Source organism: Mustela nigripes, chromosome X (assembly GCF_022355385.1).
Source record: "Mustela nigripes isolate SB6536 chromosome X, MUSNIG.SB6536, whole genome shotgun sequence".
NCBI classification, from domain to species: domain Eukaryota; kingdom Metazoa; phylum Chordata; class Mammalia; order Carnivora; family Mustelidae; genus Mustela; species Mustela nigripes.
In genome coordinates, this window is record NC_081575.1 from 966,518 (window position 1) to 984,432 (window position 17,915).

At 48.9% G+C, this 17,915-nt stretch overlaps 2 protein-coding genes and 1 long non-coding RNA gene across 3 annotated transcripts in view; 1 reads left to right on the plus strand and 2 right to left on the minus strand.

Annotated features, from left to right (window-relative positions):
* Nucleotides 1–6: 6 nt before the first annotated feature.
* Nucleotides 7–1,473, minus strand: LOC132007377 (uncharacterized). Its single transcript, XR_009401329.1, has 3 exons — nt 769–1,473; nt 457–631; nt 7–167 (listed from the first exon to the last, which is right to left on the minus strand). It is a non-coding gene; the product is annotated as an uncharacterized LOC132007377 (long non-coding RNA).
* A 1,199-nt stretch (nt 1,474–2,672) lies between these two features.
* On the minus strand, nt 2,673–4,787 carry LOC132007376 (EKC/KEOPS complex subunit LAGE3-like). The gene is made up of 3 exons (XM_059385524.1): nt 4,534–4,787; nt 3,308–3,436; nt 2,673–3,019 (listed from the first exon to the last, which is right to left on the minus strand). Exons 1-3 carry the CDS (start codon nt 4,770–4,772, stop codon nt 2,905–2,907), a joined length of 483 nt encoding a protein of 160 aa, XP_059241507.1. The 5' UTR covers nt 4,773–4,787; the 3' UTR covers nt 2,673–2,904.
* Nucleotides 4,788–15,912: 11,125 nt separating this feature from the next.
* Nucleotides 15,913–17,915, plus strand: part of LOC132007665 (EKC/KEOPS complex subunit LAGE3-like) — an 8,130-nt gene continuing 6,127 nt past the window's right edge. Inside the window, exons 1-2 of the mRNA XM_059385910.1 lie at nt 15,913–15,934; nt 17,818–17,912. Coding sequence (XP_059241893.1) covers nt 15,913–15,934; nt 17,818–17,912 — 117 coding nt within the window. The remainder of the gene's footprint in view (nt 15,935–17,817; nt 17,913–17,915) is intronic.

Genomic DNA, 17,915 nt, shown 5'->3' on the forward strand with positions numbered 1-17,915 from the left:
GGTCGTCGGACTAAAGATCCTCTGAGGGACAGAAGGCGACGGGAGCAATGGGAACGCAGATGCAGCCGCCACAGGCCTGTCTCCTCTGCGGGGGATGGCGGGATCCCTGGAGGCTGAACGTCAGCTGAACTGGTAGGACCCCCGGTCTGGTGTGCCCTCGATGTCCCCTGCACGACAGGCTCAATCAGACGCAAGAACTCTAAGATGACAGGTTTGCCAGAAGGAACTCCCTGTGCCCGCCACCCCCCACAAATAGAGCCCATCTGTTAAATAAGTTTAAAACCTGTGGGAAAATTTAATTCTAAACTCAGAAAATACATTTTATGTTGCCCCTTTAATATGTAAGCACAAGTATAAAACTGATGAGATATTACCAAATGTTGACAGTAGTTAATTGCAAATGATAGAGCATAATTGATTTTCATTATTCCCCATTTCCTAAGTTGTTTCAGTTACCTTGTACCATCTGAATATCTGAGAGGCTGGATGGCTCAGTCGGTGAAGCATGTGCCTTCAGTTTGGGTCATGATCCTACGGTCCTGGGATGGAGCCCATCATCAGGCTCTTTGCTCACTGGGGAGCCTGCTTCTCCCTCTCCCTCTGCCTGCCACTCCCCCTGCTCGTGCTCTCTCTGTGTCAAATAAATGAGTAAAATCTTCAAAAAGAAATCAATGTCTGAATTCCTGGCTCTTCCTTGCCTCCGTAGGGCAAGGCCGATACCATCCGAGGGTAGCAGAACAGAAACTTGGCATTGTGGTTCAGTTTTACCTTCTGCAGGAAAACTGTGTGAGTGCTTTCCTCCTCTAGCAACGGGGAAACAAGCGGGTCCTGCACACCAGAGGGCCAGTATGGGCAGAGGCCAGCCCACGGCTCTCCGCGGAAGCCCAGCATCATCAACGTCTCCAGGCACGTGCACCAGGTTAGGACTCAAGTGCCTTTGCCGTGCTGAGACCCAGTGAGAAAATGGCCCCCCGACAGCATGGCCCCCAGAACCAAGGAAAGCTGCTCTAGAAAGGAGGCACGGACATTCGCCGGGACGTGCTCCTTGTCGTCAGTATGCTAGGAGGGAAGGGAAAGCAAGTCAAGTCCCAGCTGGGCCCATGTTTCTCCTTTGCGAGGTGGCCACTAGCCCTAACCCTCCTGTGTCTCCCTCATGGAGGGCGCGGATGTCCCCAGGCGCCCCATCCTGCCCCCAAGAGCTAATCCTTAGGGTTTCTGTTGCAGTGACGCCCAAAGGTCTAGCCTTTTGCTGCCATCCCCCACTCCAGCCTGTAGTTGCTGGCACTTTCTGATCCCCCTGCGGTGGGGTTCAACACCTGAGGCCAGAAGCGCACAGGCGATCCCCTCCCCCAGGTGCAGAGAAACTTGGGCTCAGGAACCAGATACTATTGACTTGGCCCCAGTCACAGGCCTCCAGGCCGCCTCATTCTGCCAACAACTGCCTTTTGATGAGCTGTCAACCCCCTCCCACGTCCCCTCAGGCCACTCTGACCTGTCTCCCTCTACTGTCTGCCTTCAGGACCATCCCCGCCCCCACGCAAGAGGCCACTCCTGGCATGTCCCTCCAGGCTGTCTTCTTCTGCTGTCCTGTTCTCCCGCGCCCTCCCCTTCCCCTCCCTTCCCTACTCACCAACCCACTTGGGAACAATGTCTCGAGCTGCTCCTGGCCACTGTCCCTCCACCTCTTCCAGGCCAGCCCACCAGGACTGCAGCTTCCTGGCGGACCCAGCTCCTGGATTTTGTGGGACAAAACCATCCCAGCAGTCTGCCTCTTCTCTGCCTGGCTACCAGCTCAGCTTCTGGAACGACCTGCAGAGCATCACCGTGAGGCCCATCAGGAGTCTGTGTAGTCTGTGCTACTAATTTCAGTAGGACCTCCTGGAATTCGCACCTGTAGGAATCACAGGGGTATCCTGACCTTTCGCATCACCTACCACATCTTCCCCACCAGCTGACATCTGCACAGCCATCTGGGGCCTGCATGCTGCTGTGCTTTTCCCCTAAGAGCCCAAGGGCAACAGATTACCCCCTTCTTGGACTGTTTGGAAATGGAGGTTCCTACAGAAATCCTATTTAGAGTGCAAGGGTTTCTGGCATAGCTGCGCAAACCCTTCCCTATGACTGGCTCCTGCCGGGCTGGTCCTGCCAAGAGCTCTCAGACGACCTCTAATTGCCTCGATTAACATATCTTAAGGAAGCATCATTCATACAAAGATTTTACGCCAGAGTCCCACTGACTCACCATCTCTCATTGGCAAAGCTGAAGAGAATTTAAAAGTTCAGTAATGACATTAGAACGCATCTTTCATGCATGCATTCGAGAATGCACTCAGCGTTTTCAGAGAGGGAAAGTTCACATTTGGTGGGGAAAACATGCGGGGACATGGGAAACGTGCAAAATATTACCCCTTCTTCATTATTCTCCGTTTAGCATCTAAACACAAGGAGAAAACGAAGGACACATTCCACCGAGCGGAGAGAGCCGCTGACAGCAAAGGACAGGGAAGGACAGAGAAGGACAGAAGCCGCGTGCTCCCGTTTCCTCCACTGTCTTCAGTCCGCTCTCGCGCCTCCCTATCTCCATCCCAGAACCTCCCCTCCGCTTCCCCGAGGACAAAGGGAAGACCCTCTGAAGGCGGTGCCATGGCGGAAAAGAAACCCAGACAGAATCGCACAGCTCAGCTCCCTTTAATGGTCTGCAGTGACTGACCGTTTAAGCGGCAAACAAAACAAAACAAAACAAAACAAAACAAAGGGGCCCTGAGTGCCCTGGGGCCCTGAGCCTCAGAGGATTAGGCCCTCCTAACACAGGGGCAGCAGGTACGACAGGAGTCCCTGTCCCGGGAAGGACGCAGTCCCCGGGGAGGGACACGATAGACTTCAGCCCCTCTCCCCAGCCCAGGCTTAGCGGGAAATGGGGGGCCCAAAGCGCCGCATGGTCCGCATCACCAGGGAAAGGTGGTCCAGGAAGTTGAGGACGGAAATTCGCAGGAGGCGAGGATCCTCAGCTCTCCAGCGGCTGAAAGGGAGCAGAAAAGACAACCGAGTTGGAGGTGGAAGCTTCTCCCCTTCCTTGCTCTGCCGCCCCCCGCCCCAAATCCAGCCCACCAACCCCGACATCCCCATGAAGGCACTTCCCTGTACCCCAGGCCAGGCTGCAGGTGCAGGCCGAGACAGCCTCCGCCACCCCTGTCCCTGGAAGTAACCGTTCATGGAGGGTCTCTGTGTGTCCAGCTGAGTGCCCCTTCCGTGGAGACCGGGCCTGCTACCGGCTACCGCTCCCACCGGGCCCCCTTCCAGAACTTACACGGCCAGGACGCTGCCGCTCACGGTGAGCAGCTTCTCGACAGCCTTTCTGTGGGGCTCGGCATCTGGGGCCAGGGACCCACAGGCGATCTCCGCCTCCAAGCAGGATGGAAAAGGGACGCAGAGGGCACTGGAGGAGACCGGCTTAAGGCACCATCCAAAGGATTTTGTGCCTGCCCCCCGCCCTTCTCAGGCCCCCCTGACGAGCCCAGTCCCCTTCCAGACAGCTCCCACCTCCTTCCCCGACCTAATCACGCCCAGCCACCCGGGCCCCAGACGCCAAGCCAGGCCCATAGCCCCCCACCCCCGCTCCCCCGCAACCGGGTCATCCCCGGCTCTCCCTCCTTCCTTCCCCGACCCGTCCCTCTAAAGCCAGGCCATTGGCACCCTGCTGGCATTTCTCTGCCGCCCCCCACTCCCCCAGCACACCCTGCCTCCCCTCTGTACCCCTTCAACCCAGCCACGGGCCAGAACCCCCCAGCTTCCTCCACCCCCTCGGTGACCACTGACCCACCAACCCCGGGCTGGACTCCTCCAGCCTCCCCAACATCTCCTGTGACCAGTGTCCCCGCAGCCCCGGGCGGGACCCACCCCCCCCAGCCACTCCCCCGGTGACCACCGTCCCACCGGCCCGGGCTGGACCCTCCCAGCCGCTCCCCCGGTGGCCACGGCCCCACCAGCCCTCTGCAGCTGCTCCCCACTGACTCCTGTCCCACCAGCAATCAGGCTGGACCCCCACAGCCTCTCCACCTCCTGTGACTACTGTCCCACCAGCCCCGGGCCGGACCACCCAGCCTGCCCCAGGGACCACTGTCCCACCAGCCCTGGGCCGGTCCCCCGCATCTGCTCCCCTGGGGACCACCGCCCCACCAGCCCTGGGCCGGAATCCCCAGCCGCGCCCCCGCTGACTACTGTCCCACCAGCCCCGGGCCAGACCTCTGCAGCCGCTCCTCCGGTGACTACTACCACACCAGCAATCGGGCTGGACTCCCACAGTCTCCACCCCCCCCACACCACTGTCCCACCAGCCTCGGCCAGACCCTCCAGCCGCTTCCCCGATGACCACTGTCACACCAGCCCTGGCCGGACCGCCCCAGCCGTCCCCAGTCCCCGGTGAACACCGCCCCTCTCCCTGTCCGCCCGCAGGCCGCCCCGACCCTTCGGTCCCTCAGGGGCCCTGGCGCCCACAGCCAGCCCCCGGCCCCGCCGTCCGCTCGGGCAGGATACAATCCGTGTCTTCGGGTCTCCCGCCGTCCAGTCGTGGCAGCGGCGTCTCCGCCCGGCTCCGGGACGTGCCGTGCGCGCGAGACGGGCCGAGCCCTGCCGGCGGCGGCAGCAGCGGCCTCGCCCGCGCCGCCGGGAAAGCCGGGGCCGCCCCGGCCACCGCGACGGTCATGGCCGTCCGGGCCGTGGTCCGCAGCGCCCGCCCCGCCGCCCGCGCCTGCGTCTGCGCCTGCCGCCTGCATGGCCGCCGCGCCCCGCCCCCGCCTTCCGGGCGCCGCTCCCGCCGCCCCGCCCCTCTGAGGAACTGGGGCTTCTTCCCAAAGCCCCGCCTTTCGCGAGGCCCCGCCCCCGCGCCGCGCGCACGCCACTGTCTCAGGGCGGGGCGGGGCGGGGCGGGGCGGGGCGGGGCGGCGTGGGGGGAAAAGGGTGCCGGGCGCGTGGCCGCTTCCCGCCAAACCGACCCGGCGGGGGCCCGCCAGGAAAGCGCGGCTCTCTCCACAAGCCCTGCGTCTCAGAGCCCGACGCGTCCCCAGGGCACCTGCGCCAACGGGCTCCTAGGGAGGCCGCCGGGCCTGTGGTCGCTGCCCGCCCAGTGGGCCCTTGCACCCTCGGGCCCTGGGAGGACCCATGGCTGCCGAGCCGGCGAGCGCTTCCTCGCAAAGCTCAGCGCCTTTGTAGGCGACGCGACTCGGGCTGCCCGGAGCGCCTGCGCCAACAGCCCCCATCGCCCCCCACCCCGGCCAACCCCACCGACCCGCCCCGGCCCCGCGGAGCCTGCTGGGCCCTAGACTCGCCTCCCACAGTCCCGGTCAGCTGCCCCGGGAGCTGCCGGAGACCCCGCCCCACGGCTGCCTGGCCAATGAGCGCTCTCTCGCGAAGCCCCGCCCCTCAGGGCTCCGTGGGAGCCAGGCGCGCCTGCGCATACACGACCCTTCCCTCGGGCGGCGGCCGGCAGCGTGCTGGCTTCCCGCCAAGCCGACCCCGCGGCCCGTGGCTTCCGGGACCGCCTTCCCGGCTGCGTGGCCAGCGAGCACTCCCTCACGGAACGCTGCCCCCTAGGGTGACACGTGACCCCGTCGCACCTCCGCAGTCCCGTCGTGCCTCAGCTCGACCCCCATCGCAGCCCCCACCCCTGCCCGAGACCTCGTGTGAAGCCACGGGACTCGAGGCCTGTTGCCCGCCCTGCCTCTTCCCGGGGTTCGGGTCCCCAGGGGGGACGTGCGGCTCGACGTCCTTGCAGCCATTCGTGGAAGGGAGGTGGGACAGAGCCCACGACGGATCCTGAGCCGCGCCCCGGCCCCATCGCCGGTACAGGTGGACAACCCGAAGTGGCCTTCGAGGGGGCGGCCCCTGGGATGAGCGCATCAGATGCGATTTTCAGGAAGATGGCCCGGTGGCCCCCGTGCGAGGGCAAGCCTGCCAGAGGGACGAGGAGCGACGGGGTGGGCCCCGGAACTCAAGCAGTGGCCGCGGAAAACCGGGCTCGTGTCCTAGACGAACAACCAGAAGGCAGAACGGCAAAAGTCCCCACGGCCCGGTCTAGATGCCAGGAAGCCTGCACAACACCCCCAAGTGTAGACACCCATGATCTCTGGGTGGTGGCTTTGGGGGGCTGACTTCCTTGGGGGGGCTTCTTCCCCCAAAAGGCCCGCGGAGACCTTACGTCATGTTTCTTTCATTTTTTTTCTTGTACGTCGTCTCTACACCCAGCCTGGGCCAAAAACTCACGTGCCCCAGACCAAGAGTCGCATGCTGTACCCACCGAACCAGCCTGCGGGCACCCCCATAATCAAAAAGCAGTTTTTTAATCAGACAAGAGATATCCATCCTGGGATGCTGTATTAGTTTTCTGTGTCTGTCCTTGGTAATCATAAGGAAGGACATAAAACTGAACTAGAGCATCAAATCCTGCTCCATCTCCTCTCAAAACAGACCCTACATCAGACCACTTCACTCCCTCTTCATTGCTATCCCCAACCATACACTCAACAGAAACAACATGTTTGGGGGACCTGGGTGGCTCAGTGGGTTAATCATCTGCCTTCAGCTCAGGTCCTGACCCCAGGGTCCTGGGATCCAGCCCCACATGGGGCTCTCTGCGGAGCAGGCAGCCTGCTCCCTGGCCCCCTGCCTGCCTCTCTGCCTACTTGTGATCTCTGTCTGTCAAATAAATAAATAAAATCTTTTTTTAAAAAAAGTAACAACATGTTCAACAAAAATATAGTGATGGTTTTAAAATAGTAAGTAATAAATAATAAAAAGAAATAATATAATTATAAATAATACAAAATAAAACAAATGAAAAATAAATATAAATAAGTAAATATATAAATAGAAAATAAAAATTATAAAAATAATTTTAAAAATCTCAGCAAATTCTCTGTATATCACCCCGCAAAATAAATGGGGCTTAATTTTTCTCCCCCTGAGTGTGTACTAGGCTGTAATTTCTTTCTCTCAAATAGCATATGGAAGAAGAAGTGACAATGTGGAAATTTGGAACCATAAATCATAAAAGGCTTGCCAGCTTCGGTTACTTGCTCTTAGCTAACTCTAACAGGGGAATCCATATCAGGAGGAACCCAGCCTCCAGCCAACCACCATGTGAGTGGCTGTTGTGAGCTACTTTGGAAGCAGATTTGCTCGACCAGACCAGCCTTCAGAGGACTGCCGTGCTGACCAGCAACTTCACCATGACCGCATGATAGACCCCGTGCCAAAACTACCCTTCTGGGCTACTCCCGGAGTGGTGACTCACAGAAACAATAAATGTCTCTTAGTTTAAGCTACTAAATTTTGAAGTAATTTGCTATGCAGTGAGAGATAACTAAGACACATAAACAAGACTATTTAACCAGCTGGGTAGTATTGTGCAGCAGAGTAAATGTACATGAGATTAAAGCAATATCACTAAGCTTTCCTCCACAGGTGTAGTACCTTTGCACTCCACAGTGTTTGAAAGTGTCTCTCTCTCTCTCTCTCTCTCTCCACAGTCTTGCCAGCAGAGTATATTGTCAAGAGTTTGAATTTTGGCAATCCAATATGTGAGAAATGGTATCTCAATGTATGTTATATGTATATTTCTCTTACAACTCAGCATGAATGTCTTCTTATATGTTTAGGGACCACTGGCACTTCCTTTTCTGTAAACCATCTGCTCATATCCCTTTCCCCATTTTTCTCTTACTCCTATCAATATTTAGAAGTTCTCTTTTAAAGATATTTTAATTTATCTGTTTGTCAGAGAGAGCACGAGCAAGCATGCACGCACAAGCAGGGGGAGTGGCAGAGGAAGAGAGAGAAGCCGATTCCTCCCTGAGCAAGGAGCCCAATGTGGGGCTCAATCATAGGACCCCAAGATCATGACCCAAGCTGAAGGAAGATGCTTAACCAACTGAGCCACCCAGATGCCCCTAGAAGTTTTATACACATACACACACACACACTCTCTCTCTCTCTCTCTCTTTGGATGTGACCTAAGTTGCAGAAGTCTTTTTCCTGTTTGTCACTTCTCTTATTTTGCTTCTGGAGGGATATTTTAAAGATTTTAATTATTTACTTGATAGAGAAAGAGGCAGAGAGAGAATGAGCACAAGCAAGGGGAGTGGGAGAAGGAGAAGCAGGCTTCCTGGTCCGCAGGAAGCCCGATGCGGGGCTCCATCCCAGGACCCTGGGATCATGACCTGAGCTGAAGGCAGACGCTTAAGGACCGAGCCATCCAGGAGGCCCTGGAGGGATATTTTGACATGCAAACTTTCAGTGTCATGAAACTGGTTGAACCTAACTTTATCTGGGATATCTTTTTATTTTTTAAAAAAGTATTTTATTTATTTTAGAGAGAGAAACAGAGAAAGAGAGACAGGGACTCCCTGTTGAGCAAGGAGCCTGAAGTGGGATTCAATCCCAAGACCCTACAGTCATGACCTTAGCTGAAGACAGACACTTCACTAACTAAGCCACCCAGGTGCTCCTCGGATATGCTTTTTAAATGTAATAATTCTCAAGTTTATCTGGAACAACATAATGAAAAAGTAACCAGGAACCTGCTGAAAAAGGACAGTAATGACCAGAGAATAGTTAGTTGATCCATCGAAATGCACAGCAACACTAAATGCCGTGAGAACACACCATTGTATTCTATGTTGACACTAACACAGAGAAGTTCCAGGATGATTTAGAGCTGGTTGGGTACAGGATGATCTCTGAAATCTTGTTGAAGAAAAAAAATTATCAGGGAAAGAGGAGCTAACGGCCACTGATTCCAGGAGGAGCACCAGAAGCTTCATCCAGTTGTTTCAATCACCTTTTCCAAATGCTCTGAAAATGACAAGTTGTGGCTGAGGAAGACACAGACATTCTCCCCCAAATGGGAAACAAAAGAGCCCAAGGATCCTGATCACCTCAAGAGTCTTTCAGGCATTTCCTTCCTTTATAATAAGCATTATACTCTAGTCAAGGTGAACATCTTTCTCTCTCCATGGAAGAAGCTAAAAAGAAACTGGGATAAATTAGCAGATGATAAGGGTTTTCACACTGAGAAAAATCCAGGGTGGATATTGTTGCATATGCAGCTAATAGAAGCCAGACGCAGAAACAAACAAAACAAAAATAAAAAATGGACTTCCAGTTCCAGCTCAGCGTATAGGAGACTGGAAGTTGTCATTCTGTCCGAACAATCAGCCAAAAGCTGAAAAACAAAACTAACAACTCTTTTTAGATCTGTGGGAGAACTGAAGTCACAGGGCAAACTGCTATCCCCCAAACTGAAGAGACAGAGAAAGAGAATCACAACCAACCCACAAACAGATACCTCAAGGAGAACCAGCGCCAAGGGAGAAAAACTTGAATTGCAGCTGGTCAGTTCCTGGAGACTCAGTGCAGACAGGTCTGAGGGGGACCCAGTCAAGGGTCATTTTTGTGAGATTTACCTCAAGGAGCTCTACCAGGTCCTTATGGTGAATACTGGAGAAAGATCTTCTCATGCCTCTAGCAGGGGAATGGAAAGGGTAACTACTGTGACATATGACATACCATTTTGATCTTAACAAGGTCTGCTCACCAGAGAAACTGACCACAGCCTTACCTGCTGGGCTTTTATCAGAGCCTAATAGCCTAAGAGAAGAGAAATACACAATTGCAGCTCCCATCAGCCATCCTGAGCCACCTAAAGGAAGGAAGACTGAGATACAGGCATGAAGTCCATAGCCCCAGTGCACAGGCTCACCGAACTGGATAGAATGCTTCTCCTGCCCCCCACCCCTGCATTACTAAAGGCCTATTTACAACAGTTCCTTTTACCTGGTACAGCATGTCCAACTATCAAGAAAAAATTAGAAGGTGTATTAAAAGAGCAAAAAACAATTTGAAGACACAGAGCAAGTATCAGAATCAGATTCAGATATAACAGAAATGTTGGAATTATCAGACCAACAAATTAAAATAACCATGATTAGTATGCTAAAGACTGTAGTGGAAAAGTACACAATGTGCAAGAACACATGGGTAGTGTAAGCAAGAGATGGAAAATCTAAGAAAGAATAAAAAATAAGTGCTAGAGATCAAAATCGCTAATGGAAATGAAGAATGTATCTTATGGGCTCATTAGTACACTGGACACTGCGGAGGAAAGAATCTCTGAGCTTGAAGATATGCAATAAAAACTTTCAAAACTGAGAAAGGAAAGAGAAAAAAGATTAAAAAAAAAAAAAAAAAAACAGAACAGAGGACACCTGGGTGGCTCAGTGGGTTAAGCATCTGCTTTCAGCTCAGGTCATGAACCCAGAGTCCTGGGATTGAGTCCCGCCTCGGGCTCCTTGCTCAATGGGGAGTTGTCTTCTCTCTCTCCCCTCCCCACTTCCCATGCTCTCTCTCACTCTCTCAAATAAATAAAATCTTTAAAAAAAAAACAGAACAGAATATCCATGGACTGTGTGACAACTACTAAAGGTATAACATATTTGTAATGGGAATGCCCAGAAGGAGACAAAAGAGAGAAGGAACAGAAGGAACATTTGAAGCAACAATGATTGAGAATTTCCCAAAATTAATGTAAGATACCAAACCACCGACAGAGGAATCTCAGAGAACATCAAATAGGATAAATCCCCCAAAACACTATACCTTGACGTGACATATGTGGACTGTGGAAAAAGAGGAAAACATTGTGGGAGAAGCCTGAGGAAAACTGCATGTTACCTATAGAGGAGTAAAGATAAAAATTACATCCAACTTCTCAAACCACACAAGAAAAAGGGCAGTGAAATACTTTTAAAGTGTTGAGGGGGGAAAAAACCCCAACGACCTTGAATTCTATATCCTATAAAATTATTCTTCAAAAATGACCATGAGGGCGCCTGGGTGGCTTAGTGGGTTAGTGCTTCCTTCTCTCTCTCTCTGCCTGCCTCTCAGTGTACTTGTAATTTCTCTCTGTCAAATAAATAAATAAAATCTTTAAAAAAATGACCATGAAATAAAGACTTTCTCAGACAAAAATTGAGTAAACCATTAAACTTACTCTCCAAGAAATGTTAAAGGAAGTTTTTCAGAGAGAAGGAAAATGGTCGGAAACCCAGACCTACATAAAGAACATTGATAGATGAAGGTAAACTAAGAACTTTTTATCTTATTCTTAATTGATCTAACAGATAACAGTTTGTTCAAAATAATAACAGCAATAATATATTTGATGATTATAGTTGATGTATGTGTAAAATGAGTAACAACAATGATGTAAGGGATGGGAGGCAGAAATTAAGAGTACTTTGTTATAAAATATTATCACCGTCAGTGAAATGATATTGTGTTATTTGAAAGTGGACTTGGGGGGCACCTGGGTGGCTCAGTGGGCAAAGCCACTGCCTTCAGCTCAGGTCATGACCCGAGGGTCCTGGGATCGAGCCCCGCATCGGGCTCTCTGCTCAGCGGGAAGCTTGCTTCCCCCCTCTCTCTCTGCCTGCCTCTCTGCCTACTTCTGATCTCTCTGTCAAATAAATAAATACAATATTTTTTTAAAAATTAAGAAAAAAGAAAGTGGACTTGGAATAGTTGTAAATGTATATTGAAAGCTCTAGGGCAATCATTAAAAATGAAGGTAAAAAAAGGAGCATCATTAATATGCTGAGAAAGGAGAGTGAAATCATATAAAAGATCAATTAAAACCACAAAAGACAGAAAAAGTGGAGGACAAAATTGAGAACAAAGAATAAGGGCAATAAATGGAGAACAGTAACAACATGGCAGATATTATTCCAACGATATCAGTAATCGCTGCAAAGACCAATAATCTAACTACACCAATGCAAAAATACAGATAGTCCAAATGGATCAAAAAACAAAATCCATAAATAAATAAAATCTTTAAAAAAATACCCCAAAATCCAACTCTATGCTGTCTATAAGAAAATAATTCTAAATATAAAGACATATAGACAAAAACTAATGGGATGAGGAAACTTATGCCATGCTAACACTAATCAAAAGATAGCTGGAGTGGCTATATTAATTTCAGACAGAGCAAACTTGACAGTCAGGGAAATTACAAGGAATAAGGAGAGGCATTACATAATGATAAATGGGTCAATTACCAAAAAAACGTTAACAGTGCTTAATGTGTATGCACCTACCCACAGAACAGGGAAGTACATGAGGCGAAAACCGATAGAATCATGAGGAGAACTCGATGACTTCACTGTTACACTCGGTGCTCTAGCTAGGCATTTGTGTCCCCCTAAAATTTGTGTGGTGAAATCTAATCCCCAATGGGATCATATTTGGAGGTGGGCTTTGGGGATGTGTGGGTAGATCATGCAGGAAGAGGCTTTCAGAATGGCATTAGTGTCCTTATAAAAGAGGCCCCAGAGAGCCTTCTTGCCCCCCTCCACCAAGTGAAGACACACCAATGAACCAGGAGGCAGTTCACCAGACCTCAAGTTTTCAGCTCCTGGATCTTACGCTTCCCAGCCTCTAGGAAAGTAAGTATCTGTTGTTGTTTTAAAGATTTTATTTATTTATTTATTTGACAGACAGAGACCACAAGTAGGCAGAGAGGCAGGCAGAGAGAGAGAGAGGAGGAAGCAGGCTCCCTGTGGAGCAGAGAACCCGATTCGAGGCTTGATCCCAGGACCCTGGGATCATGACCTGAGCTGAAGGCAGAGGCTTTAACCCACTGAGCCACCCAGGCGCCCCAGTGTTTGTTGTTTATAAGCCGCCCTATCTGTAGTGTTTTTGTTATAGTGGCTCAAATGGACTAAGGTAGTTGGAGACTTAAACACCCATCTATCCTGGACCCATCTCCTGGACAGATGCAGGGGGCAGAAAGTCATTAAGGATATAGTTAAATTCAACAGCAACATCAACCAACTGTAATTGACATGTATAAACTATACAGCAACAGCAGCATACATGGTCTTCTCAAGCTCACATGGAACATTCATCAAGATTAGTCACATTCTGAACCATAAAACACAACTTAAAATTTAAAATAATAGAAACCATACAATATCTGCTCTCAGACCACAATAAAACTTTTTATTTATTTTTTGCAAGAAAGAGAGAGAGAGAGAGAGCACCATGAGCATGACCAGGGGTGGGGGGGTACAGAGAGAGAAGCATACTGCCTGCTGAGCAGGGAGCCTGACACAGGACTCTATCCCAGGACCCCGAGATTATGACCCAAGCCAAAGGCAGACATGTAACCAACTAAGCAACCCAGGCGCCCAGACCACAATAAATTTAAACTGGAAGTCAATAACAGAAAGATCATAGAAAAATCCCATTATACTTGGAGATTAAGTGATATCTAAAAAACATAGGTCAAAAAAGAAATATCAGGAAAAATGTAAAAATATGTTTTCACTAAATGAAAATAAAAATACAACTTACCAAAATTTGTGGAATGCAACGAAGTCAGTGCCTAGAGGGAAATATATTTAATTGAATGCATACATTAAAAAAGAAAGAGCTAAAATCAGTCTAAGTTTCCTCCTTAGGAAACTAAGGAAAGAAGAGCAAATTAAATCCAATGTGGCAAAAGAAAAAAATTTAAGAATTAGAGAACTCAATGGAATTGAAAACATGAAATAGTAAAGATGAACAAAACCAAAAGCTGGTTGAAAAGATCAGTAAAATCTATAGGTCTCAAGCCAGGCTAATGAAGAAAAAAACGATAAGCCTTTAGTAAGGCTAACTAAAATAAAATTAAAAAAAGACACAAATTACTATTATCAGAAATGAAATAGAGGACATCACTACAGACTACAGACCCCATGGTCATTAAAAGGATATTAGTGGAATACTATGAACAATTCTATTTGATAAACTAGATGAAATGGACTAACTTCTTGAAAGACACAATCTGCCAAGAGTCATACAAGACAGAAAATATGCAAAAGCCTATATCTCTTAAAGATATTGCGTCAGGGGGCACCTGGGTGGCTCAGTGGGTTAAAAAGCCTCTGCCTCTGGGTGGCTCAGTGGGTTAAGCCACTGCCTTCAGCTCAGGTCATGATCCCAGGGTCCTGGGATCGGGCCCCGTGTCGGGCTCTCTGCTCAGCCGGGAGCCTGCTTCCTTCTCTCTCTTTGCCTGCCTCTCTGCCTGCTTGTGATTTCTGTCAAATAAATAAATAAAATCTTAAAAAAAAAAAAAGCCTCTGCCTCAAGTTCCCATCATGATCCCAGGGTCCTGGGATTGAACCCCGTTTTGGGCTCTCTGCTCAGCAGGGAGCCTGCTTCCCCCTCCTCCTCCTGACTCTCTGCCTATTTGTGATCTCTGTCTGTCAAATAAATAAATAGAATCTTAAAAAGAAAAGATATTGAGTCGGTAATTAAAAACCTTCCAAAACAGAAAATACATGGCCAAGATAGTTTCACCAGAAAATTCTACCAAATATATAAGGAAGAAACTATGCCAATTCTCTACGATCTCTTCCAGAAAACAGAAGCACGGGGAATGCTTCCTAACCCATTCTATGAGGCCAGAATTACCTTAATACCAAAACCAAACAAATACAACATAAGAAAACTACAGACCAATATCTTTCATGAACACAGATGCAAAAATCAGTAATATTATAAAATTAAATCCAATAATGTATAAAAGGAGTTACACACCATTATGAAGTGAAATTTATCCCATGCATGCAAAGATGGCTCAACATTTGAAAATCAATTAATGTAATCTATCACATCAACAGGCTAAAGAAAGGCACCTGGGTGGCTAAATCAGTTAAATGTCTGCCTCTGGCTTGGGTCATAGTCTCAGGGTCCTGGGCTTGAGCCCCATGTTGGACTCCCTGCTCAGAGGGAAGTCTGCTGCTTCTTCTTCCTTTGCCCCTTCCCCCAGCTCGAGTGTGTTCTCTCTCTCTCTCTCTCAAATAAATAAATAAAATCTTTTTTATAAAAAATGGGAGGCTACCCTATGACCCAGCAATTGCACTACTGGGTATTTACCCCAAAGATACAAATGTAGTGCAAAGAAGGAGCACCTGCATCCCAGTGTTCGTAGCAGCGATGTCCACAGTAGCCAGACTATGGAAGGAGTTGAGATGTCCTTCAACAGGTGAATGGATAGAGAAGTGGTTCATATACACAATGCAGTATTACGCATCCATCAGAAAGGATGACTGCCTGCCATTTACCTCGATGTGGATGGAACTGGAGGGGATTACCCGGAGTGAAATAAGTCAATCAGAGAAGGACAACTATCACATGGCTTCACTCATATGTGGAATGTGAGGAATAGTGCACAGGACAATAGGGGAAGGGAGGGAAAACTGAATGGGAAAAAAATCAGACAGGGAGACAAAAATGTGAGAGACTTTTGCCTCTGGGAAACAAACCGAGGGTTGCAGAAAGGGAGGTGAGGAGGGGTGGGGTGACTGGGTGACCGGCATGAAGGAGAGCATGTGATGGGATGAGCACTGGGCGTTATACGCAACTAATGAATCATTGCACATTATACCGAAAGTACTGTTGTACTGTATGTTGGCTAATTGAATTTAAATTTAAAAATTCAATGTAATTTAATTTAATTTTTAAAAATGGGGGGATGCCTGGGTGGCTCAGTCAGTTTAGTGTCTCCCTTCAGCATGGGCCATGATTTTGGGGTTCTGGGATCGAGCCCTATGTTTGACTCCCTTAGTGGGAGGAATGCTTCTGCTTCTCCCTCTCCCTCTGCCCTTTCCCCCTACTCGTGCTCTCTTTCCCAAATAAATAAATAAAATCTTTTTTGAAAATGGGCAAAAGACTTTAAAGAATAACTCACCAAAGATGTACAGATGGAAAATCAGCATATAAAAAGATGCTCTGCGTCATATGTCATTAGTTAATTGCAAATTAAAACAATGAGATACCACTACACTCCTATTCGAATGACCAAAATCCAAAATGCGGACAAGGCCAAATGCTGGTGAGAATGTGCAGCAGTGGGAACAGTTTCTTGCTGATGGGAATGCAAAATGGTGGAGCTCCTCCAGAAGGCAGTCTGGCAACACAGGAAACACTCTTACCACATGGTCCAGCAATCCTGCTCCTTGGTATTTACCCCCATAGTTGAAAACCTATGTCCACTTAAAAACCTGCACATGGATGTTTACAGTAGCTTCAGTCATAGCTGCTAAAACTTAGAAGCAACCAAGATGTCCTTCAGTAGGTAAATGGGTAAATAAATTATGGTGCATATAATTACCACGCCAGGAAAAAACACAGGAAATTTAAGTGCATATTAGTATGTGAAGGAAGGCAATCCGGAAAAGCTGCATGCTATATGATTCCAACAACATAGCTCTGGAAAAGACAAAACTATGGAGACAAGAAAAAGATCAGTAGCTTCCAGGTTGTAGCAGGGAGGTAGGGATGAACATGTGGGACACAGAGGGTTTCTGAGGCAGTGAAAATACTATGGTACTATAATGATGGATAAATATCACTATATATTTACCCACACATGTAGAAGGCACAACACCAAGAGAGAACCAGCATTAAACTATGAGCTGCGGCCGGTAATTACAAGCTCATCAGTTGTAAGGAAGGTAACACTGTGGGGCAGCACGTTGATAGTGGAAAAGGCTGTGTGTGGGGAGGGGCTGCCGGGTGTATGGGAACTCTTTGTACTTTCTATTCAATTTTGCTGTTAACCTAAAACTGCTTTAAAAATAAAATCTGTTTTTTTAATTGAGCCATAAAGACTGCAAGAGCAAAAAAAAAAAAAAAAAAAACCACTAATAAAGAGAAGATAAAGATAATGAAAACAAAGAGGCTGAAGATAATATCACAATTATAATTTTGTTTAAAAAGATGGTGTTAACAAAGATTTTTCTTGTCTATAAAGCAGAGCTTCCATGATAAATTTCACCATAGCTGACCCTTGACAAACCCAGGTTTCACTTTGGTAGGTCCACGTGTTTGCAGATTTGTTCAATAAACACAATACAGTACTGTAAATGCTTTTTCTCTTGCTCATGATTTTCCCTAACAGTTATTCTCTACCTGACTTTACCGTAGGGTGCAAGATAGAATACAGATCGTACACACAACCTGTGTCAGCCAGCTGCTTATGTTATCCATAAGGCTTCCACCCCACTGCAGGCTGCTAGTAGTTAAGTTTTAGGGAAATCTCTGCATAATTTGATTGTGCTGGGGGGTCAGCAATCCTAACCCAGTGCTGTTCAAGAGTCAGTTGTACCACTTTTGTTGAAGAAGGAAAGACAGTACACAAAATTTGTTACGCTTTAGGCTCCTGTGGGAAATTCAGTGTGGCATTACAAATGCCTTGAGGAAGTCTTGTCCTTCCTGTAGTTTTTAGTAGCTACTGACTTTCTGCATAAGGGCTAAGCCCAGGGGCGCCTGGGTGGCTAAGTGGGTTAAAGCCTCTGCCTTCAGCTCAGGTCCTGATACCAGGATCCTGGGATGGAGCCCCGCATCAGGCTCTCTGCTCAGTGGGGAGCCTGTTTTCCCCTCACACTCTCTGTCTGCTTGTGATCTCTCTCTGTGTGTATCAAGTAAATAAATAAAATCTTAATGGCTAAGCCTGGGCTGGGAAACTACAGGAGGTTCAACTTGATCAGTGACGATGACAGATTATTCTCGTTCACATATATGTGATGCTGCCTCAATGAAATAATCATTGTTCTGTTCACAAACTATCACCCCGTGTTTGCAAAATCCTACAAGTGGTTTGAAACATAATCTGGGTCTGGATCTCTGCCTATACCTGGAGATGGGCCAGGAAAGAGAAGATGTGAGGGCCCCTGCTGGCCTTGTCTCCTCGCTCATCCCATACCCCCACCTCAGGGGACACCAGCATCCATCAGTCAGACTTGATAGATGACCCCATCCCAGGCTCCGGGCAGCAGCACCCCCCGCACCAGGAGCACGACGAGGACCACGTA

Bases quoted from the DNA above. Each gene is read 5' to 3' on its own strand.
- LOC132007376 (XM_059385524.1), bottom strand. From the start codon at position 4,772: ATGCAGGCGGCAGGCGCAGACGCAGGCGCGGGCGGCGGGGCGGGCGCT. The intron at 3,437-4,533 runs GTATCCTGCCCG...GGTCTCCTCCAG, and splicing joins GAGACCCGAAGACACGGATT to TGCCCTCTGCGTCCCTTTTC. The intron at 3,020-3,307 runs GTAAGTTCTGGA...GCTCCCTTTCAG, and splicing joins AGCGGCAGCGTCCTGGCCGT to CCGCTGGAGAGCTGAGGATC.